Raw genomic sequence first — 25,952 nt, forward strand, 5'->3', positions numbered from 1 at the left:
CAATGTTTAAAACATGTGGCGTCTGAGTGTGCTTGGGTGAAGGCTTTCAATGCAAAAGCCCTCACGCCTTTTCCCGGTGGACCAGCCAGCCAGCCTTGAACAAGAGATAAAACAAGAACCAACCATGTACATATGATTTCTCACTGTTTTATGTCTATCATGTCAGTGTTTTGCATGAATCAGTTGCCTTTTTGCATTTGATTTTAACTGTTTTAAAGCTAATTGTGTTGTTTGGAAAGAAATTCAGCTTTTTCTGGCAATTTTGTGGCTCTATGATACAATTTTATGTCACCTCTTGACCTTTTCATCTTTTTGTTTCTTCCCTTTTCCGCCTTTTTAAAATTTTTTTTTAAATCTTATTTTGATACAAAAATTATAAAGACCTAAATTATAAAGACTTCTTAGTAAAGTGACTGTTTGAAAAACTGCGCCGGGTATTTTCTGACAACACGTGAACGCAACAAAACACGTGAAAACTGCTCCTGGCCGCGCCCCTTTATAGTAGGGCGGGGAGACGCTGTTGTTTGGTTTCTGTTGATGTCAAAAAGTTACACAAGCAGTGGATGGTGTTTTACAAAAGGGCGGTTTCACAACTGTCACCGAGATTCACACCTGCAGTCATCATTCAAGCCTGCTGGTTTTACCTGAGACCAAAGCGCTTTTCAAAAGAGGATTATTACAGAAAATATCGATCAGCCTTCAGTCAGTGTCATTGGAAAATCATTTGCCTGGTTCCTTTTAGTTTTCTGTCAGCAGACGGGAATCGTGAAATCCTTTCGCTTCTCTCGCCTTGTTGAGTTTGTGTGATTGGGAATTACCAGGAAAAGAGCGGAATGTTTACTTGATTGTCTCGTCCATCGCAAACTAGTAGTAGCCTACGGTGTTGCCTGTTTGTTTGGGCGGCAGTAGGCTCGTATAGTCGTCGGTTCCTCCGCTTTTCCGCTGCTCACATCGTGGGCCACCGTGGCCTGTGAAAGCTTCGTCGTCTAGACAAACAATTTAGCAATGGAGCTTAGGTCAGTAATTGTAACTACCGGAGGCTCTATAGGATTTTTCAGGTTGGTGAACTCCGGGGTCAGTAAACTCCCCATGCCTGAGTCTGCCTGCAGGAATGCATGGAAATGGAGAAACATTTCCACATCGTTCGTGCATAGCCTCATCACAGCGATATGGGCAGTGCTTTGGTAAGTTACATTTGCTTTTCCAACCTGAATGTTACTTAAAGCGATTGGCTTAACAACCTACATGCTTTTGCTCCGCTTGTTATCAATACAGTTATTTATGTGCCTATTTGCTCATATTCATTTTTGTGTTTTTGTTTTTTTTTTTTTTATTCCCAGCTTTTTCGTTCAACCACAGATGGCAGAGGACCTGATAGAAACTCACTCCGTGTTTTCTCATGCTTTGGTGTCCTTTTCAATCGGTGAGTTGCGCCTATGTGTTCACTGTTCAGTGTGTTTGAATGAGATTGTGTTGGTGTAATTCTGCTCACATCTTTTGGGAAAGTCAGCAAGCTACAGGTAGTGTTTAGTCTCCCTCACGATGCTCGATCAGTGCTCATACTGAACACTGAAAGTTATGTCTTCAGAGTTTAAAAAGCCTTGTGCTTCACTTTGTGTACAATAGCAATGTCACCAAAGCAACTCAACACAACAGAGCTGTGATGATTTTTTTTAAATGGGAAGATTACAAACTAGAAACTTTTGACATTGCTGATTTTTGGCATCATTCCGATGTTGCGGAAAAAAACTCCTTGGAAGTTTTTTTTTTTGTTTGTCTTTCTCAGTCACACCTCGGCATGCCTGCTTGTTTGAAATGTATGTGTCAGACCATCCTGAATGAATCACTATAAAAATTAAACTACTAAGATAAGAGTCGTAGTTGTTAGATGAAGTGTAGCAAAACCCTATGTAATCATCAGAACAAGATAAAACTCAGTCTGAGACCTTGATTATATTGTTAAACTGCAGTAATAATTTCCATAAATGTGCTGAGAAATGATGAGAGACACTTTTTGACAAATGGTTTGAGATTTCTAAGCGGATAACCGCTTGGCCCGAAATAGCAAGGTTCATATGTCACAGATTCTGCATTCATAGGCCCATATATCAGCAGAGGCACCATTATGTATTAAGTTTTATTTGCAGATACAATATATAAACTTATGGTAATCAGGGTTTGAAAATTTGAGACATTTGGTAAAGTTCTGAGTTTTTATTGGTCTGTTCGGTGAACTCCTCCAAATATCAAATATTTTCCAATAATTTCCACCATCTAGTTGCACTTGCAGCAACGTTAATAGATAGATAAAATATCCTCATTTTTACTGAGACAGCAGATCAATCGAGGCTGACTGGCCTTTTTTGAAAGAGCCCTTAAAGAGTTTCAGATAGCACACCAAAGCCTCGGCCATAAATTGAATACAGACATCATAGCTGGTGGGTTGTGTTTGCAAAAACATATCTTCTCTCTAGAAATAACTATGTAGTCATGTTTGACTGAAGTTTACATCCTGAGTTCTTACGTACTCTGTATAGTGGCAACTACAAAGAATATTACCATTTACTCTCTGTAAACCAAATTGTCCTTATAAAAATTAGATTTATTCTAACTCCATTATGATTTCAGGACCGCATGCTACCCCACATTCTTAAAATAGCAACCTGCCCTGTTTTTCTCTTTTTCTTATTATTACCTCAATTGTTCTAGAGCAACTAGTGGCACATGAGCCTCCTTAAATCTGCAAATTTGGGGGATTTGCACGGGGCAACAAGGGCTCCCAGAGGATTCCCAGGATGTTTGACATTCTTTCAGGAAGCCCGGCCCTGGAAGCTGGCAAACCGAGGAGCAGTGTTGGTATGTGAAGATCAATGAGGGGCTTTATAATCAGTCCCAGGCACCAGGCGTAACCCCATCCAGTCATGTGACATCATCAAAACGGCAATTGCGCAAAAAGTCAGTCAATTTATGCAAGCCCTCCATATCAGATACCAGTAACCGTACAGGGAGTCAGCCACCCACGCACATGCACACAAGTGCTGCTGTCAAACCGTCCCACCCAAAATGTGGTGGGATCCTGAGACCTCAACAAGTTTAGAGAATTCCTGCATTCTTTCTTACTGTGTTCCACTCTGCTAACCTCACAGAAACATGCTACATTCTTGTTGAATGAAAATCTTGTTTAGTCATGAGAAAAAAACTGAATATAACTTTCTTTTAAGTGTGGAAAAATTCTTTGTCTCTATTAAAGGCTTACATTTCTGTGGTGCCACCAATTCAAAGAATCATGTCTGTTCTGTGTTGTTGGTTTGTTACCACTAATACCAAAAAAAGAGATATTTTTACTGCTGTTCACATTAATTATCTACAAACCCGGATAATATGAAGTCACAGTAATGCAGTCAGTGTCAGTTCAAGCCAGCTGTCTTAATCAAGTTTTGCAGTCATCCAAGCAGTCTTTAAAGCCATGTATCAACCTGAAAACATGTGGTTTGTCTAACTGGTTTAAAAAAGGAATGCCAGCTTGTGTAAATATGCTACTCTGTAGAAAAGATCTTGAGCTAAAAAAAAAAAAAACACAAGTGTGCTTTCACACTTTTATTTATTTATATATATATATATATATATATATATATATATATATATATATATAAATAAATAAATAATATGTCATTAAAAAGGAGTAATTGAAAGTCAAGCCTTGTCTGATTTCTTATTCTCAGTGTAGGCTTTACTTTGGCATCATTCCCATGTTGCGTAAAGAAAACTGCTCATCTTGGAACATATATTTTTGGTTTTTTTTCCTCAGTCATACCTTGGAATACCTGGTTGTTCTACACGCGTATGTGTCAGACAGTACTGAATGAATCATTATCAAAACAAACTGGCAGGATAAGAGTTGTGGTTTTTGTTATTTGATGTAATCATTTCCTTCAGTTGATGGATAAACCAGCATACAACTTAGTCCCGACACCACCAATTGTATCTTTTTCACTTGAACACTTGTATGATCACAATTGGGCCAGTACACCAAATTAAACACCAGATTGTATTTTTGTGGCAGGTGGCATATTTGTTTTTCATGAGATGAACCCAACATGTCATCACATCAACAGAAGGGTATGAGTATCACATTTCAAACATAATTGGGGTTATTCCAGCCCCGCCAAAGCCCCCTAGCTCCCTCGTACCTCGTTGTCCCCATCCTCAACCTTTCATTATTTTTCCAGTACTGTGAAAAGCTGTTGCCATGGATACAGCTGGTGGCGGGTAGGGGGTGGGGGTGGCAGATATGAATAGCCCCTCTCCAAGAAGCACCCTGGTTTCCATCGCTGTCGTCATGGAAGCAGGCCCCCCTTGACACAGTTGATTAGCTTCAAGGCTGTGCTTGTCAAACAAATTTGTTGTGATTTGGTTAATTAATGAATTGCTGAACCAAAAGATGACATTAACTCTGACCAAATGCTGTGTTTCCCTCCAGGTTACTTCATTTATGACTTCTTTGACATGGTGAGCAACCAGAAGCTGAGTCAGTCCTGGGAGCTTCTCTTTCATCACATCGTGGTAGGTGTTTAAGGCACTGGTGACACATGAAAATAAGCTTTGGTCTAGGTTTTATCATTTGGCCAATAGCGTTTAAAATGAATGGATTTTATGCCTTCACTATTCATCCTCATTTTTTAATGTGCGGTAGTTCCCTAAAGTGCAAACAATGCACTGACACACCTGTAAGAGGCACAGATGTGAGAAACCGGTCTTTCTTGTCAAGTAGCAAAGAGCAAGTGAGGAAGAAACAAAAAGACAATCCTTCTTCTGTGAATTCCCACACACACACACACACACACACACACACATACACCTCTTCAGAAATTCAACCCTCGATCACTTCTTCAGGACGTTGAACTCTACCTGACGCCATCGGTTCTCACTACTGCTTTACTGCTCAACAATGCCGATCAGATTCCACGGTTCTCACTACTGCTTTACTGCTCAACAATGCCGATCAGATTCCACGGTTCTCACTACTGCTTTACTGCTCAACAATGCCGATCAGATTCCACGGTTCTCACTACTGCTTTACTGCTCAACAATGCCGATCAGATTCCAATCAAAGCCAGGCCTTTTCATGACACGATGACCCTCAGCATGCTGCCGTGTTGAGATATTTTCCTGTTGGAAGCTTTGGCCAGATAGATTATCCCTTCTTTCATGCAGTGTAGGACAAACAACAGGGAAAGACCCTGTGGTGGGAATACAGATGTACATCCGTGAATAAATTTTATGTCTTTCTCTTTGGCGTCGTGACCTACATCCAAGGTGATGTTGTGTAGTGCTTTCTGTTGTCTTTTTTTTTTTTTTTTTTTTACTTTTTCTCTTTTTATTGGATCTTTTTCACCTCACAGAAAATTTGGATTTAAGGGATTGCTATAGATTTGCGTAGCGGCTATGACTTTATATCTATGTGTAGATGTCTGTGCAGGCAAATTTTATTCATTTTTCCTTGAATAAGCTATATGTATGTTTTTGGGGTTTTTTCTTGAAATATTTAAAGAAAAGTAGGTCATTGAGAATGTCTTTTTACTGTATATTGGATGCTGGTGTCCCAGTTACATTTGCAAGACGGAAACTCCTTCGTATTCACACACAAGGAATGTTTTCAACATACCAGCAAACATCTCTGCTGGGTGTCGTATGCAAATGATTGTTGTCAAGGCTTTAGGAATGTCCCTCTATGCAAGTACAACCAGCAAAACCAGAGCATTTCTGAGATGTCCATTGCTGGTTTTACCTGTACCAGTGCATTGGTTATTGGGTCATATAAGCCTGAAAAGTTTTGTTGTTATTAAATTGCTGTTATATGAAAAACAATTTTTGTTTTCTTTTCTTTTAAGACTTGATTTTGAGTCCTTGTTTTTTTCCATGTATATAAGGTTGTTGTTGGTAATTTAGAGTACTTAAGGTAGGGCCAGTAGTATGGATTTTTTTAGATATCTTATGTAATTATTTAATGGTTGCCTCAGCAATGTCTTTTATATTTAATGAAAAAAGCCTAACAGCGTTAAAGAGAAGATGGCTTTTCTCTTTCCTGAAAGACTTTTCTTTTTCTTCTTCACTTCCTGTATGTCCACTGAATGGGTGCTTTGGCTCGGCCAGCTGGCTTCCAATTGTCATTAGTGTGGGAAGGATGGAGACTTCTCTCTAATTCACATGACTCCCTGTGCTTTTCAAAGAACTAAGTCTACTTCTTTCATCCCTTTGCTGCTCTGTTGTATCATCATCAAGACTTTCATTCATGCTTTTCTGCGACTTCCACTGCTTGATCCCACTGTAAAGATATCGTTCATCAGGTCTTCGCCTAGCTTCATTTTCTCCTTCTCCCTTTTTTGTTTTTTTTCCCTTTTTATTTAATGCATTTATGTTCCTTTCTTCATTTCTGTCCCATCTTTCATTTATTTATTGTTCGCATTTTTCTCAATTTCAGCAAAGCCTATCTTTGGATGGTAACACATGTACAAATAGAAACGCAAAGAGGCTATTTGAAGTTAAAACTCTCTTAGCACCTGATGGAAACAGCATGTTGAAACATATTTGATCACATCCACCCAGCAAACAATGCATGGTGTATCAGACTGCATTCTTGTCTGAGTGAATTAACAAGGTGACGGGAAAATCTGCTGGTCTATCTTGAATGGAAAAGTTTGAGTGCTTTATCACAAGTGGCAAAGAGTTTATTTTAGTTATATATTGACTGAGACTTTTAGTACAGCCAAAGCATGACACTCAATCATACTCAGCCATTTGACTTAATGTTATTTTACTGCGGAAGCAGGAGATGGTTTGTGTATGAAAACAGCAGGATATATTTTGAATGTCACAGGTGTTGCCACAGCTATTGCACCCTCTCATACTAGTTGATGGTTGCATATATCTTGATGTTGATCCAGTTCAGTGGCAGTAACCTTAATACATGAAGCTGTAATGTAAAGTCTTATTGTAATCATCAACACAGTTTCAAGCTAAGGTGTGAATTCAGCTTGTATGAGACAAACCTTGTTGGTACGGTTGAGCCTCATTATGACTCTTGTTTATAATATTAAACTTTTACTTGATTTTAACCATCATAATCCACATTTGATTGTTGCTTCTCTTGGTTCTTGTCTGTAATCTGCAAATTGAGTTTTCATCTTTGAAACAAACCAGTGGGGAGCCAACAATCTCATCAAGCAGCAGATTTAATGATCTCTGCTGTAGCAGCTCTGAAGAAATGGCACTAACACATTCAATGAAAGTCTTTTTTTAAATTATTTTTATTTTTAATTTCTTTTTGGGTGAAGTTGGGAATACAAGTTTTTGTTGCTGTCTGAGGAATTGTGGTCATGTCACAGTCAAGGCTGGTAATATTTTGTCTGCCACAACCTTGATCTTCCTTTAGAAAGCAGGAACATAAAAAATTTTGCTGGAAGCAATGTTTGGAGTTACGTCTATGCTACTTTACTGTTAAAGATAAAAAATAAAATAAAAAACCTTTGCAGAGATTTAATAATAAAATAAACATTATTCTAAGATGATGTAGCACATCAGAGTAAGATGCATAGTTTCTGGAACAATTCAGTGAGAAGAGACAAATGTAAAACAAGCATTGTTTGCCATTTTGGTAAAACGAAAAGCTAAATCCCCTTGAGTGCCTTTCAGCTTCATTTGCCAGTGAGTCTTGGAAATACTGAACATCTAATTAAAAATGTGTAAAGTGGGATGCCAGGCAGAAGCCGAGATGTAGGTCATTTTTTCCAAGAAGGAAAGCAAAAGTAACAGCTTTACCTCATGTTCTCTTTTAAAGTTTATTCTGTGATAGGCATCAGAAATCTGTTTTGGCCCTGTGTTTTCTCTTTTCTTATTCTTTTTCTTATTGAGGGAGTTTGGGAGTTTGCAGAATGTTTGCTACTTTCCTCCATTAATGTCTCTCACCCCTCTCTCATTAGGCAGAATTTAGTTATCTCTGTGCACATGGGCCAAAGCATCTTGTCTACAACAACACTGGTGATCAGAGGTTAATTGACTCTTATTTACTCAGTCTGTAGCAAGTACATGTGAGTTTTAGGGTTTTGATGATGATTTTAGTCAAACAAAATTTTATTGTTCATACATACATTGCATTCTGGAGGGTCTGTGAAAATTGGTCAGATTGGTCAATATCATTTAAAATTCAACAATGAATTCATACTAATAAATTAGTTTGCAATGTGTTTTGCAATTAAATGACAATATTAAAAAGGAATTGCTAATTGCAATATCAATTCTTTGTTTAATACTGTGATTTGTAAATGTATTTTCCAACTCTTTTTTTCCATTTGCACTTTTTCCTGCCCTGCATTTTAAATCCTCTCTGCAATTGCATTTCTTTAATGGTTTATTCTTAGTTTTTGTGTGACACTTTGAGGAATTGCAAACCAGGTTCAACCTATCACATCTATATTTTTATTTCACAAAGGATTATTTACTCATCATCAATATGCTGTATTACTGTTTCAAAGACCCTCCAGTCCTCTACATTATATTATATGGAAAACTTACATGTCTTGAAAAAAAAAAGGTCCAGATTTTGAAACACACTGGGGAATTCAGTCCATTTTCAGCTTCCATCTGTAATTCCAATTATTACATAATCCACGAGTGGTAAGTCACAAATAAAGTGAAATATAAAGTAAATATAATAATCTTAAGTAAGTTTTCTTCGTTTTTTTTTTCCTTTAAAACATCTACCAGTGCATGGTACACAGTTTTCTGTGTAGAAACACCAAAGTAGAGCACTGTTATTGCAAGAGTTCAAGTCCTCAATGATGTGTGTGTGTGTGTCTTTCAAATCGTCAACCATGTTTTCACTTTTAAACTCAGTCCTGTTTTAATGTTTTAATCTTAAACCAATTTCAGACATGAATGGAACTTGTTTCAGTTTACCAAGAATGTAAATAGATATTTGTGGGAGGAGTATGAGGTAGTGTCATGTGACCATAAGGGAATGTCCCCTTTTAAGCACCAACATAATGTATATGGTTATCACTGGTGTCACTGTACATGGCACTGGATACCTATTGCAAATCATCCACCCTTTTTGACTTATGCAAAACCTTATGAATCCTTATTCTCATGTTTGCCATTTCATTTACCGGTAATGCATCTTTCTTTCTGTGCTATGGTTAGTCCTTCCACATTGTACTGAAAGTCTAAAGTGACATTGAATTAGATGTACTTTCAAGTGTCATTTGATCATAAATCAGTTGGCCACATTTATGAGGCTTTTAATTCCTCATTAAATCAGACTGAAATTTAAATCCAATTTAAAGAGAAAAAAATTACCATGTAAACACCTGATTCCACATGAAAATGACAATTCCCAATTGAACTTACTTCCAAAGTACGAGGCTGGTTTATTACCATTTTAAATCCAAACGGATTAATACTTCTATCATAAACATTTATTCTACTTAAGTTAATTCCGGTTGTTCTGCCCATGCTTGTTCCCTTGTCCCATTGCAATGACGCACATATTCTACGCTGTCTTTTACCTCCCTCCTCCGGTACTTTATCTCCCTTCTCCTCCTCAGCTGCAAAAAGTGTCGTAATGTGCTTCGGTTGAGCTGGTGCTTCATAATTATAATTAAAATCAAAGGAAAAATAATTCTCATTATGTAGTATTCCAAAACAAAAGAAAGAAACAGGAAGTGGAGTTTGTTTTTTTCCAGTAGACGTAACTACGTCACATCAGCATCCTTCAGATCTAAAGCAGAATTCCCATTTCCATACAAATGCAAAGGAGAACACTTTTCTTTTGGGGTTATTTAATTCTGAATAATTCATTCTGAATTTATATAAAAATGTGATGTAAACATATTGTAATTTTTTAATGCTTAAAATAGCTGCATCACTTAATTTTTAATAATTGCTCATGTAGAATTTGTTTTTGCAAGCCAGAGCACATATATATTTCCAGATATTCACAATCTGTGGGATCTGCCGTTCCTCCTTCTTGACCCACACTCTGGCATGACACTCCACATGGAATGAAAGTTTCGTCCCCACATCTTGTGTCAACACAAAGTTTGCACAACATGAGGTGCTGGAAACTTCCTTTTGTTTTTGCTGAAATATGAGTAGAACAAACAGCTAAGTGAGCTGAGAAGGTCGGAGCAACACAAAGACAACAATACCCTGTCATGCCACATACTGATGATAATGAAGGCCAACTGAATAAGACACGCTGGAAAATCGGATTGAAAATGTGCATATGATTATTTTGGACCAGCCTGTTTGTGTGTGTGACTTATTTTTATATTGATTTTTACTGATTTTGTTTTTTTTAATAAGAAAGCTACAGGTCCCCTGTGCTATGTGTATCCAGACAGCAGGACAGACATCTGGTCTCCACATGAACCTCAGGCTCCCATGAAAAACACTCTCTCTCTTTAACACACACTTGCAAACGCACACACATACTCGCACAACCTCTGACTTCCTGAGAGGGAATCTGAAAATGTGCAACCCCACCCCACCCCCTCCACAGCCCTACTCCATATATCACACACACACACATTGTCTTGTCTCCCCCCCCCCATCCTGGTATGACTTCCAAAGATCTCCTCCATTCCCACTCATCCACCTACTCATCCAGCTTGTTCCACCCCCACACATAAACATGAGCCAGTGAAAGCCTGTGTGTGTTGGTTGCGCTATATCTTTTTTACCGCCTCGTGGTACGTCTTATATTGAGGAATTTCCTTGTCCATTGTATTTGGGTTGGAGGCAGTTCACTCGTATCTAAGACAACAAATGATAAAATGCATCACTTCATAGTGGCCTATTTTGCTGGTCAGTCGTATGACTCTAAAGGTTTACTCTGTGATTGAGATTTATCTTCATCATTCAAGTTTTTTTTCTTGTATTTTTGCTAAATGTTGCACCACACAGAAAAAGCATGGCTTTCTTTACTGGAATATACTTTTAACAGTGAACAGTTGTCTGTTCAAACTGCACCAATCTAAGAAATATTAGACTTCCAAAGTGATAAAGATGGAAAAATGGTCTCTTATTTTTGTTTGGAAATTTGTTATTAAACAAGACGGTTGATCATGTCTAGTTTCAGAGCTAGGAGTAATGTCAAGGGTAAAGATTTATAGAATTATTAGTCTCTTCACATTGCAGTGTGTTTAGCCTGCAGTCAATGGAAAAGAGTTGTAACATATTCATACACACGAATGCCATGCTTTCCAAAGGAGGAAATGGTCGCTTTATTAAGAAGAAGAAGTAACAGTGGGGGGAAAAAAGGAGGTGGCGTTTGTTCCAGTTGGCATTACAACCAGTAATGCTGTTTGTGGAGGTATTTATCCATCAGTGGGTTTAGAAAATGGAAGTAGCTGACACTCGGCAGGTTTCATAGTAAATCTTTTAACTCTCTGAACAAATGCAAGGTAGGAACTTCGCATTTCTCTTTCATGAATGCCACTCCTAATGACGTTGAACCAAAACATGAAAAACCTGGCTGAGATGCAACTGCTGTGGAAATACCAAAGTACTTAGGTATGCTGTAAAAGTACAGTGGCTGAATGTGCCAGCATGTAAGAGCACAGTGGTAGGAACAACCTTTGTAATAGTTGGAGATGAGCCTTTCATTCCACTATCGGATCATGTCTTATTTTCTTCCTTCACCCATCCAAATATTCAAAGCCTTTTTGTGTCACAGAGCCAAGACTCGTGCACCTATGGACATTTGTTTGTCAATCTGTACAAAAGAATCACTGTAAATTTGATCAGCTTTGGTTTTCAGGACTGAATGCAGTGCTGGAGCTGAAGAAAATATTTTCTGATTTTTCAAGTGTAGGTGCCAAGCTAAACTACATTCCACGATGCGCCGCATGGTGATGGCATACTGTAGTGGGTCAGTGGGTTTCATTTTTTAAATACAGTGTACTTTTTTTTCCAAAGACGATTTACTGTCAAGTTATATATTACAAATTTTTTTGTCTTTCTTTTTTTTTTTTTTTTTTACACTGGCTTGAGGCCGCGCTGCTCAGGTGATTTCAATTTGTTCTTTGGATTCTTGTGAGACTTTTAAGTTAATCCCAAATGGAAATTACAATTTTTTAGGAGGTTTTTGTTTTTTGTTTTTTTTTGGGGGGGGGGGGGGGGATGCCAACAAAAGTCCTAAAAGGAATACAGGGAATGCAGTATTATGTGCTACACCAGGACATGGTTGCATGAGCACATCCCAGATTTTTTTTGATTGCTCTAAGACTGTACGCGCTGATTGCAACAAAAGAGTCTGCGGAAAGCTGAAGGGAGGTGGAATTGCTGTGCTATTTAACTACTGTTGGTGCCATTTCTTCAATATCATTGAACCTGAGAGTCTACCCACGTCATTCCAGTGGCGGTTTATATTATACCTGGTACCGATGCAGACGCAGCCTATTGAGCTGAACATACTCCTCAATAAGTTCAGTACACACGTCATCTCATTAGCTCTGTCCAGACCTGCATCACCCTGATCCCTCTCTAACTTAAAGCCAGTGATATTTTTTATTCCTGACCACACATGCCTCATGCTGTTCTGCACCTCATACCCTTAGTGAGCCCACAGCATTCCTGTCAGACCTCCACTCTATCACCCTGCAGCTCAGTCATGGACCTTAACCAATCAGCAACCTCAGGCGGCAAAAAGTGAAGCCTTTGCGGAAGTGCATAAAACTTCATCCGCTAGGGGCTGGCTGCAAAACAGAGCGAATCCCCATAAACTCCCATGTTAAAAAGGTCAACTTCACAGCAGAAATAAACATGTTTACAGCCTGGTTCAAAAATCCATTTATGGTTTCATAGGTCAGGTTTACCTTCAAGACAACTGTGGGGGGAGAGAATTTTTTTCTAACTTGCCCGTTTAAAACTAACTTAATCTCGATATTTGGCATATTTAGGGGATTGTCCTTTTGATTGACAGGTACCCGATCTCCCGTTTCAAGCAAGAAGAACATAGAACAACCGCGGTTTTTAGTCGGTAAACAATGTAACTTAGCTTTAGCTCACTTACTTCCATTAGCTGGTTAGCTCCGGGTTAGCTCTTAGCTACAGGCAGTTCGGAATTCACTAAAGGGCAATCATCCACCATGACGCACACAGCCCTCCTCTCACTGCTACCTCGTTGCCCATACTTGTATTTTCTGGAGGGGGACGACACGCATGCCCCTGCCAAGATGGCAATGATAGAAACCGCCCACCGAGCTTTAATTCAGCTCTTCAGAAACCTATGGGTGACGTCATGGAGGTTCCGTCCACCTTTTTATATACAGTCTATGATCTTAACACAGCTTCATCTCCCTCAACCTCAAAATATACTGATACCTCCTCTGCCTCCAATTCTGGCCTGTGTGTCTCCTGCAGTCAGGTGAAGAAACAATTGGAGAAACTAAACTGGAGCAAGGCTGCAGGTCCAGATGGTGTCACTCCCATTGTTCTGATAATCTGCTCAAAACAACTATATCAGATCATTCAGCACCTTTTCAACACCAGCCTGAGTCAGAAAACAAATCCTGCTTTGTTCCAGTACCTAAAATTCCCAACCATATGAACCAAAGGACCACACATTAGTCACCTGAGCATCTCACATCATAAAGGTCCTTGAGAAACTGTTTTTCCCTCACCTAAACACGCTGATGAATGTCTTTCAAGACTCATTACAGTTTGTGTATTGTTGGAAAGGTACAACTCTCTGGACCAATCAGTTAGCACTTATCATCCTGATCTGTTATGCGAGAAGTTCCTCAAATTCCAGATGGGTACTTCTCAGCCACCTGGAGTTATGGCTACCTAACAAACAGACAGTTTGTGACAGTCAAAGGATGTGCATCTGAGATGGCAGTCAGCAACACTAGAAAAACCACAAGGGGCTGTACTCTCACTAATTCTCTTCATCATGTACATTCCAGGTTTCCAACACTCTGAGTTCTGTTATCAGCACAAATCAGAGACTATGCAGTTGTGGGGTGTATCACTGATGGACAAGAAGCTGTGTGGTGAAATAGTCAATTTGTGTGGAGGTGTGGTAACAATCACCTCATCCTTTAAAAAAAAAAAAAAAAAAAAAGAGTGATGCTTGTTGACTTAAAGCTGGGGCAGGTAATGTTGGTAAGCTAGCAAGATTTGAAAGTGGCACTTTGTCTTGGCTCCTCCCCCTCTGGTTTTGCTCCTTGCGTGATCCAAGGCTTTTTTTTATTCGCAGATTTTTTTTTGGCCAAAGATTTTCTCTTTCTCGGCTGTTTAGCAAGAGGAAGCAAATAAACCGAGCCAGATCGGGGAAAGATTATGCACCCTAACTTTAAGAAGGAAGAAGAGTAAACAAAATACTGTTTACATCCTGAGAGAAGAGGTGAAGGTGGTGGAGGAATACACGTTCCTCAAAGTTCAGATACACTACAGACCACACTGGAAATGCAATACAGAGGCCATCTACAAGTAGGGATAGAACAGACTATTTCTTAAGCAAGCTTCAATCATTCAGTGCCTTCACAAAAATTATGCATATGTTCTATCGACAACAGACTTATAGAACAATCAGGAAGGTTGGTTCTGAGCTGGGGAGAACTCTGGAGCTGATTGAGCAGCATGCTCTCCAGCAAAATCTGTTGAATTCTTTACACCCTCTGCACAGCCCCATGAAGAAATAACTGAGTGTATTCAGTGTAATGTTTTGTCAAGTCCAATAAAGGGTCTTGAGATAATGTTTTGCCAGCAGCCATCACCCTGTGGAACTAAACATTTTTGTCTTCTTATTAATTATGACTGATTTTAATGCTAAAAATAAATGACTAAATAACAACTGCAATGTTGCAATTTCCCTCTGGCATTTATAAGGTACCTTATTTTCCATTCACTCCTTCATTACTGCTGGGTGTGTCTAAATAACATATTTATTGCATAGTTGTAAGATTAGTGTTTAAAAAAATGCTACTTTAAAAATACTTTATTTTTCAAGAAATATCTGTCTTGTATTTTTCTGTGCCATCAAATATAAACATCTGAAAAGTGTAGAATAAGCTCCTAATGCCACAAGGTGTGTAATTTGACCAATAGAGCTTTCAGGTGTAGTCTGGTCTTCATAAGTACCGAGAAGGATTTGAAAAGCTGTTGTTATGCTTTGTATTTCCATTCCCTCTCTGAAATGTGGTGTAATGGCTGACTGCATGCTGTAGGCAAGGCAAGCACTGCTCATCCTTCGCACCCAGTGACCACAATCCACTTAAACTTCCCAAGCAGTCACACAGGAAACCCCACCTAAATGTTGCACATGAATGAAAGAAAATATACACATTCCCTTCATCCAAGTAGTCCATGCATGGTTACAAATGGAAAGCCACGCATTGCCAATCAACCATATTTACAGTAATTGTCTTTGTGCACATATGCTGAGTTTCTGATGAGATTTCTGTGACACAGAGAAGTGTTTTACTGTTCAGCTGTCAGCTGAGCAGAGTTAATGCAGGTCGCATGATAGTAGTTGAGACCACCATCTCTCTCCTTGAGATAAACCAGTGTCTCCTTTCAAACTTTGAACTTCCTCTGTATGTCTTGCACATGTAATTATTTCTGACTTGTGTCTTCTAGCTGCATATCCTTCCCTCCATTTTTCTTTCCTAGACTTTGAGCCTTTGCAAACCCCTCCCACGTGCTCATCACCCCACTACTGGTCTGCCTATCACCATATGGCTACCATCTCTCTATAGAGTTACCTTGTTGTTTCCTTTCCATCAACCTTACTGTGTTATTTCCTGCCTCTTTATGACCTACACTAAGGGCTGCCTGGCCTAGAAGTCTAAAAGTGTTATGTTCTTAGTTTTTTTTAAGAAACTGAAATAACAACCATGTCTTGTGAAAACGACAAAAATCAAACATCAGGCCCATTCATCCACACTGTGTTTTCCTTAAAATCTAAAAACGGATGCATTTGCAAACCACTGTTTTACTCTTTTTTTCTTTTTTCTTTTTTTTTGATTAATACTCCTTTGTCTTGAATGATATTTAACACTGTGCCTTTGCTCCATCCATGAATGAAAAGGAGAAACAACTCCAAAGATGAAAGAAAATTTTGTAGTAAAAGGGATTGTTGTCTGCTAAATCTCCCTCCCCCTACCTAGTCTCCAAACTTGCCACCCACCTGTTAGGAGCCTATCAGACAACACCCTGACACCTTTGACCCTTGCTACCATGAGACTTTGGATAGGCAGCACGCTTGAGAAAAAAACAGATATATAATATATTTTGTATAAGTTTATTGTTTTTATATATGGTTGTTGGTAGATACAACAGGTTAACCTGCTTTTTCAAAATTTTTGTTTCTTATAGCTAGGTTAAACTTGTGATGTGTATATATAATTTTATAATTGAAAAACAGATTCACTTGTTTGCTTTTGGCTAGTACCTCAGAATAGTGATCAACTACTTTACCCATCAGGTGTTGCAGTAATATTGTTTTTTTTCCTCACTATCTGAATCTCCTGCCAGTTTGCTCCTTTGAGATCTAATTTCTGTGTTTGTTCAAGTGTAGATATTGACCAAAAGCTGCATCTTGTTACATGTTAAGTGAAATATACCCAACATGTTGGTTGATTGCACACCATTAATACTAACTTTTGTGATGCTGAAAGTTAGCTTAAAAAAATGTTTTTCTTCCCAAAACTGAGCTTTTTATTTATTTATTTATTTTTTGTTTAATTTAGATTTCCCCGTATTGACATTGAATATACACTGTACTCATCTACAACCTTTGGACGGAGTGTTACCCCCTGAAGTTCAAAAGAAGTGAAGTCTCTCAACAGGGTTTAGTGTACGCCTAATTGAGGCCAGGGGGAGGATGATTCATAAACACATCACTTTGTTTTTCCGGCTTTTATCTGAATTTAATACAGGTGATTTTTATGTAGGTTTAATGACCCCAAATATGAATTGATTTACTATTCCTAAGCAAAAAAAAAAAAGATTGAAAATACTAATGGGATTTGTAAAGATTCTCTTTCTGAATCATTTTACTGTATAACAGAATCTTCTTCAAAAGTTGATTACCTAATTTTTAGTTTTCACTTTTTTTAAAAAAAAAAAAAAACATTTTCATGCGCCAATATCTTTTTTTTTTTTTTTTTTTTTTTTTTTGGTTTAGTAATATCACTCCAGAATTTAATGGCCACAGAATAATGACACAATCAGCATTTGGATAAGTTTCCCATGAGCCTCATATTCACGATGTAATTACCAGCTGCAGGGTATGAAGTGTCCTGGGAAAATTATAGCTTTATTTTGGGTGAGGCTTCAGATGCACATTCACTTCCATTGTATTGACATAAAATACAAAATATGAACCCAGGTTATTCTCAATGAATGAATAAACTTATTCTTTTTTTTCTTGTCATCCTTCCATCAAAGCCAGGTTCTGCTGTTTTGCACGTTGATCCTTGTTAAATCGGGCAACAAGCGTGGAATTTCCTTTTTAATTTGCTGTAAGATTTCATTATGCAGTACTTGTTTACAAGTAGCTACCCTGAATTAAAATGCAGTTATCTTAGGAATGTATAAAAGATGACAACAAGATGGAAACAGATTTACGTCTTCATCCTGAACCTTTTTAAAGAGAAACAGAAAAAAGCTGTTTCTCCTCTTGTTCTGTTGCTCATGTTGTGTGAACACGCATGAAAACATGCCATAATTTCTAATAATTTGATATGATTTATTTACCTGTCAACCTTTATTTGGCTTTTGACCAATGCTAACTTTAAATTGTGTTTTTGACCATCAAAGTTGCTGCTGTTGTGTGAAAGCCAAACTTCAAACTTGTCGACCAAATCCAGCAAACGCTGAATCAATTCCATCTCGATGGATCCAACGGCTGGTGGAAAGAGATTAGTGTGCATCCCTCTAAGCTTGTGATGCTGACAACTGTGTTGACAGTTTGAGTTGACCCTTCTTTTTTATGGATGACCATCGATGCTTACAGAACTTATTGGTATTGACCAGCTGTTTGACCATAAGGGGAGATGATAACTTTATATACTCTGATCCGTTTCCATCATACTATGCACCATCTAATTTATAGCTCAGTTCTTGCTTTTATGTTTTATTAGAAGCCTTGAAAAGATTTTATATAAAACTTAGGTGTGAGTTTTTATGACTTTGTAAGCTCCTGTACGATCTGTCTTTATATGCAATGGTTGACTGTCATTGGTCGATAAAGCACTCACAATTCAAACACCAATAAAAGACAGTTAACTGTCATAAAGCTTGACACGTGCAACATGCTATTTGTCTTGTTATTGAACATCAGTCAGAACTATACTGATAAATGCAGAAGAGGTTATGCATCCTCTTCCTTTATGAGGTACTCGGAGTCTCTCTTATCAAATCATCTTATCAGAGGATTGTACAACGGTTTGTTTTGACCTCTGCAGTTCTGTGTCCTGTCTTGTTTTATCTTCCCAGATCAGAGTAGACTTTGGGTGAACCTGGCTAAATACTACTGGTTTGTGTGTATGGAACTATGAACTGGTCTTTGCATGTGTGTAAGCAGGTATTTACTAAACGAAGGTCCTGATGTTCTTGTTCCTTAAGTTTTCTTTGGTTTTGATACTTAACTTGCACCCGTCTCTTAAGTTGTTTTTACAGTAGGTGTTATTAAAATAGAAAACATGAACTCACTTCTAAAGATGGATTTGTATTCATTGTTAGATGGGATTGTGTAATTACATAATAGCCACTTTTGTAGATATTTGCAGTCGCAAGTGAGTTGGTAAATGTTATCCCGGGTCATCCTGTGTGTTTTATGATAAAAATCTGTGCTTGTCATTGCTGATCAGATGTTTTGGTGTTGTTAAAGGAGGCCTGTTGTCACAAATTGAAGATTTGATAACTCAAAACAAAGTGTCTTGTCCCTCCATGTGACTTGACGTGGACGTTGTTAAATTTGGATTTCGTAGTTCAAATTTTAGATTGGTTTTGCCCACTAAAATGTGTTCATTTAGTGTCTTAAAAAATGGCAAAAGATTTGTGCACCAAAACCAGTTAAAAGGAAAAATGAAATGTTTTTATTATCCAGTTATCAATCGACTCATCACAAAAGTGATCCATTGTTTGCTTTTGACTTCATCGACTTTGATAACCGGCTCTCATGGCACACCCGGTCTGAGTCAGCATCTGTTCTCCCACAGACATGTCACAGCAGAGTCACCAACCAGCGGTGATGTGTGATCATCTCACTCTATTTTGAATGTGTGTTTAGCTTGGTGGAAAATGTTGACACGATCTACAGGCTGTTTGTTGCTAAATACAATGCTTTCACTGACATCAGTTTAACTGCTGCCATCAGTTTGTCATAGCAAGCTGCCAACAGGTGGTTTTAACAGGTGGTTTTAAGTCCTTTCATAAGTGAGCATGGGTCAGCGCTCTCTTTCAGTTTAAGGAATTAATAGTTAAAGGTCACTTTATTGCAATGATGCCTTTGTGATGCTGATTGTTTGCTTGGGATTAAACTATTTGCTCAGGATGTTTTAAAATGCAATGTAATTTCTATCCCAGAGAAGCATTTTTTCCGCTGTTCTTGTGATAAATAGTGGTCAAACTTCCCTTTCGCTGCACTGGAAAATAAGAATTATTGAATTAATTCTCCTTCCAGCAAATTGAATACTTGTTTTGTCCAGTGGTGATCTTTGTGCCTTATCATCCTTTATCATCTACTTCATTACAGTTAAAGGTGTTTTTAAAGTAATTTTTCAGCTATGAAACGTGGACATTGAAGCAAACCTTTGAACCTTCATGTAACCTAGGCAGCGAGGGGGATCGTGTTGACTGCTGCTCCCGGCTCTCCTCACATGTCTTATTGCTTAACTGATAGCAGCATGAAACGTCACATGAAAAACACATGCACTCAAGTTGCTTCTTCTGATTGCAAAGGTCATTCTTTGACACCACTATTTATTCCATAACCGCAAGTCACCCACCACAAACTTTTAGCGTGGCGTTGGTTTCTGCTCTATTTGTGTTAAAAGAGGGAAAAAATCCAATTTAATTGGTGCAAATACTCAAAGCACAATGATTAATAGTACTCTCCCCTGGGGAGCTGGCTGAACAGACTGTTTGGGTATAAACACATCTCTGTCATCTAGATTTTACTTCTGCCACACAGCCCCTGCAGCTGTGTTTGATCAGGGCTTTCTCCTCTGTTATGACATTTCATATATTCAATGTAAATCCGTTCCACCTTGCTGTTTCAAGTCAGCAGACGGCATTTGCAGAGTTGGATGTGGTTACTCGTTTCAGATTAGTTTTGAAGGACTTTGCTGCCACCTTGTGGAGATTATCCTTCAGTTACATCACAGCCTTTCATAAGCACTGCTCAGCAGGAAGGAACTGTGGGGGTGGCGACCTTCCACAGGAATGGTTTTATGTAAATTTAATTTTAATTTCTAAGCCAATAAAGTTCTAGTTTTCTCTCTAAATCCACTTCACAGTACCTTAATAACCGTTTTATTTTTTGGTGGGGGTTATAATACGCCTAACCTAAGCCTAATAAGCCCAACCTTACATTATGTTTGTATAATATCACAACACTGTAATGTCCCATCTTATTGTCTTCTCTACGTGCCTCTCTCATCCCCTGCAGGTGATCACCTGTTTCGGCCTCTCTGTGCTTTCATGCCGCTACGTTGGCTTTGCTGTCGTGGCCCTGCTAGTGGAGATAAATTCTGTGTTCCTCCACCTCAGGCAGATCCTGCGTATGGCCAACATGGCTGCAGGCACTCTTTACCGAATCAACAGCATGGTCAACCTGGGAACATACGTGGTGTTTCGCATCAACACGCTGGCCTGGATGACACGCTGGCTGGTACTCAACAGGGACAAAGTGCCTCTCCTTGCTTACACGCTGGGCAGTGTGGGAATGGCCATCATGACAGCCATGAATATCGTCCTGTTTTGTCGGCTGCTGAGGAGCGACTTTTTAAAGAGCAGCACCCGAGAAACAAAGAAGGAGAAGGAGATGTAAAACTCTTGTTACTCCACATCAACACCCTGTGGCTGAGATTTGGTACTGTATTAACTGTGTGTGATGTACTTATGGCTGGGAGATGGAGGGATGTGTTCCTCTCACACTCTGTACAGGTACATGGATTGAATTGGAGTAATCAGATGGCCTCACTTTAAAGATTGATCACACTTTCATGCTAAAAGATACATCTTCCTATCAGTTGTGACTGATTTGACATCTGTGTTTGTGTATCTTCGAACAAACATCATGAGGCCTTTTAAAACAGCACCAAAAGCCTTATTTTCCCACTGGGTGTTTAAGGTAAAGTCTGTTCTAAACTGTAGCTAGTGATGTGTGAGAATGCACTGCTTATAAATAACCCTTACCAATAATAAACAAACAAACTACCATTGGAAACAAATTTTTTTTTACATAATATTGAAAATAAATAAAATTTTATATATATATATATATATACATATACATATTACAATATTAAAAAGTTGGATGTATATGTCTCAAATTTAGAAATGAAGTACACACGTATATGTATTTTGATTGACTTTTGGGAGGTTTTTTTTTTCCTCTCTCGTTTCTCAGTTGTTTGCAAGCTATCTTATTATTTAACAACCACACTTGAATGTCTTTATTTTTGTTTTTTCTTTTTCTCCAAATCTCCTCAGCTATGAACTGCCTGCTACCTCAGAACTTGAAATAGTCCTTTGCTTCTTTCTAACACTTGCTTTGCTGTCAGTATTTAGCTGTTTTTTAGACTTTAGTGAACAACATAAGGATTTACAACACAGTCTATATACTAATCCAGCTAATTCTGCGTATGACTGATGATTATCAAAAACTTTGAGAAATGCCAAACGGGATTTATTTTTATGCAATGCAGAAGAGCATGACTTTTGCAAACGGTTGTGTTGAGCATATAAAAAATGTAGAAAACATGAATTGTCATAGCAACCTTTAAAGAAATAAGAAATGTACAACATAGCCATTATACTTAAATCAGCTTGAGCCCCCAGATCTGGCAGCAACATCATCCTTAAGACATGTGTATTTGTACATCCTGAAGGATTAAAACTTAGATCGAGCAGATTCTGATACAAATAACTCAGTGGATCATTTAATGATAAACAGGAAGGGTTTCCTTCTCAATCCCCTATTGGCAATCACCAATAACACCACTGTCCATCAGCATGAAGTGGCAGATAAAAAAATGTTGTATAGCTCACACTGGCTGCTGCTCATGTAAGCACATTTGAACTCTATTGAATAACAAGAGACTAAGAACAAGCTAAATGACAGTGTAGTGGTGTATTAGAAACTGACATTAATATATTCATGTTCTGTGAAGCATTACTGCGATGGCCTCAGTCTGCAGTAGGAGTTTTCAGACGGGCAGGAATTGTCACTTTTTTTTTTTTTTTAGCAAAAGGATGACACCAGACTCCTTAACGACACCTCAGTCCCTTCTGCGTGGCCAAGACAACGCTAGATTTTATATCATGTGACCTCTTTAAAAAATTTGTGCCATCTTTGCCTTTAACGGAAACACGCCAAGAAGAAAGAATAGATGTGGATATTTAGGTGAGATGGGTGTCAGAGAAAACGGGTCTGATATCTGTGAATACAGCAAACTGTTGTGCGCATAGCAGCTGCACACTCTTCCAACTCTACTTTCCGAGTAACAGTCCTCACAAGGCATGGAAACTATTGATGCCATTTGTGTTTGGAATTATTTTCTGTCTGCGTGTTTAATCAGTGTTTAGTAAACTGTGTATCTTTTGTAATTTATTTGTTGTAAAAATTCATAGATTAAAGCTTAAATGAAGGCGTTATACAGTGAGCTTTCCTGATGAAAAGAAATTGTTGATTAATAGTAAAAGTAATAAGTCGTGTTTTGCTACATTTTTTTCAACTTCTTTCTCTCTGTGTGAAGTAAATATTTTCTCATCTCTGCTAAAAATATGTTGACGATCAAGCGCTAAAACCACTGTCCAGCTATGTTGAAAACACAGCAGCATGTTCAGTGTAAGAATTACACATGGACACATAGGAAACATGCCTACACTGTAAACTTACTTTCTGGTGAAAGCACTTAAAGCTGCAGCTAATTAAGAAACATAAACATGGTTTAAGGCTTGAACCTGCAGCAAGCCCTGAACATCGCTGCACTAACAACTCTGTGTTTAGATTATTTTTGATGCTGATTACAAGCTTCCTGTAAAATTAAGCAATCTTCTTTTTGCATTTCTGTCTTTGATGTCGTCTCTTTTTTTTGTCATGTTTCAGCTCAAATGTTTAGGGCAGCTTTGTCGTTGTAAGGAAGATAACTGGTGACATTTGAAGTTCTTTTTAACAAGCAAGCTTTTACAATTGTGTTGTAGATGCTGAAATGATATTGGCCTTGTGCTTGTATGATGCCATGTGTTCCTTATTTCCTTGTGTGGTATAATGAATTGTGATAACATGTCATACAAATACAGATACCTCCACATTTTCAGATTTTTTCCACACTGAGTGACCCTTGTCAACACAAGTCATTAGTGTAGTCTGCACTCCACCTCCTGCCCTTTTGTCCATCTTAGTCACTACTCTACCAAGGCCCCAGTAGGATGTTTTGGTTTCATATAAATTGCTGGCTAACGCTAATGCACAAGTATTTTAGTACAGTTGCAGAAAAATCATGGATTAATGTCACAATACTGTTTATTTCTGATCATGCACAGTAAACACAGGTGATTATATGAACTCTCATCTCTTTTTGATTTAGTTCTGTTATTTTAAAGCAGAGACTCTGTTTTCACAACTGTAAACTAAATTTCACACCTGTATCCTAAATTATGCCTTTTTTTTATTACTCTATTAAGGATAAAACCTTGAAATATCGAGGCAATCAAGACCAATGTCTCAGAGCAAGGCTTTTGTTTTCAAATCACTGACAACATACTGTCGCATTAAAATATAACCATGTACATATAACAGTTTTATTTTTTCATGTTTTGGCAGAAATTGTTTTGTAATTAAATTCCCATTTTATATGTTTATAAAATAACATTTGCTTTATGTGATAATAAAGATCAACTAAATAAAGTGCTTTGACTCTACTTTTAATATTCTGCAGATTTCAGGATTCATTAAAAATTGGCCGGCAGTGGCTGAATAACTTCAGTGGTAAGATATAGTGATTGCATGGGGAGGATTTTTGGATTATTTCATTCAAATATGTGCTCTAATCATAATTTGAAAATTATGCAGGTAAATAGCAATGATCAATATCACATTCACACATAATTTGGTGTTCCTGGGTGCCAACACAAGCGTTTTCATTAATGTGGTTTGCTTTGATGGATCTGCGTTGAAGCTTAATTCATGGCTTTTTCATAAGACTTTGTGAGGTTGTGTTTACAGAAATATTTATTGTCCAATAACACCACGAATAAGTAAGGAAAGGTTAAAAAAAAAAAAAAAAAAAAAAACTTGGGAAATGTCTAAGGACAAGTTTTTTTTTCATGGTAATCTCCATGAGAATGTGATGATGGTATACATATCTGTTTATGTTTTCCGTGATTCGGTAAAATTTCAGTTTCAACACAAGTTCTGTTGGGAACACATATTTTACTTGAATTGAACGTAAAACCCTAAATTGCTGAATTCTGTTTACATATTTTTACACAACATTAATTTTTATTCTTTTTTTAAAAACAGATATTAAGGTTTTTTGTTGTTGTTGTTGTTTTTGTTCGGTATTTGAGTCAAGTTTGTTGCAGCAGGGATTGGGAATCTCATAGCTTTTGCAGAACTGCAACCTTCGAGGATCGAGTTGCCCACCCTGCCCGATCTTTCCACTGTCAGGGGCTCGTGTGTCTGTCCGGGTGCTGGTCACACTAACCGTGATGTCATCAATGATCATCGGCGCTCGAGCAGGGTTTACACTTTGCCTTGGTTTACAAGCATGCAAAGCCACTATTAGCTTGTCAGAGGTCTGTGCTCTCGAAGTGCTTCAAGTTTTCCTGCTGATTTACAGCTGCTGCGTTTCAAAGTTTATAAGGACACATTCAATATGATTAATTTTCTCTATATTAGATGGACCACCTGCAATGGACTGGCGACCTGTCCAGGGTATACCTTGCCTCTCGCCCAATGATTGCTGCGATAGGCTCCAGCTTCCAGCCTTGCGATCCCTGATTAGACTGAGGTTAAAAAATGATGGGTTGATGGAAATTTCCCACTTTACATTTGTTAAACATCAGTCAGCCTGATTCAGACAGTGAAGGTGGACGGGGAAGATGGAAAAATACCGTAATACTAGCATGAAAACTGTTAAGATGCGCGTCTGAAACAATTACAACATACCACTTGAGTGTTTTATATTTGGAAGTTGAGTATGATGCCTGTCTCCTTAGTGGAGAAGACAGTCTGTAACCCAGGTTGGTGGGATTTGTAGTTTCAGGATATGATAAAATAGAAAAGGGCTGCGGGTCTTTGCGGGTGGAATGATTGATGTCTCTCCTTTCTTTATTATCTTGTTTTCAACCACAGTTTAAAACTCCAGGAAGCTCGTTTCCATGGATTAAAACAGTGCATTCAGTCCGTTTGTTAGAGTTTGACCACTTTCTGTCACCCTTTCAGGCGAACTGTTTTTCTTTTGTTAAACTACAAATCCCACCAACCAAATGAAACAGACTGCCTTTACTACGGCAACTCCAATGGAACATAAATCTTACTCAACCTCAATTTATTAAACACTAAGATATTATATTTAACTATGAAAAAATTAGCTTACTTACGGAAATGCAGTTTTCAGATTATCTTTTAAATGAAGCTATCTGCCCAATTCAGCCTAAAAATAAATGGTAGTGTGAAATTTTACAGCATTGTTTAAACAATGTTATTATCC

At 38.1% G+C, this 25,952-nt stretch overlaps 1 protein-coding gene across 1 annotated transcript; it reads left to right on the forward strand.

The window, feature by feature from the left end:
- Window positions 1–593: 593 nt before the first annotated feature.
- Window positions 594–21,525, forward strand: tlcd2 (TLC domain containing 2). Its single transcript, XM_079246812.1, has 4 exons — window positions 594–1,184; window positions 1,341–1,423; window positions 4,481–4,563; window positions 20,681–21,525. The coding sequence occupies exons 1-4, from the start codon at window positions 1,006–1,008 to the stop codon at window positions 21,059–21,061; spliced, it is 726 nt and encodes a 241-aa protein (XP_079102938.1). The 5' UTR covers window positions 594–1,005; the 3' UTR covers window positions 21,062–21,525.
- The last annotated feature ends 4,427 nt before the right edge of the window (window positions 21,526–25,952 follow it).

Source organism: Telmatherina bonti (genome assembly GCF_933228915.1).
Source record: "Telmatherina bonti genome assembly, chromosome: 9".
Taxonomy (NCBI): Eukaryota; Metazoa; Chordata; class Actinopteri; order Atheriniformes; family Telmatherinidae; genus Telmatherina; species Telmatherina bonti.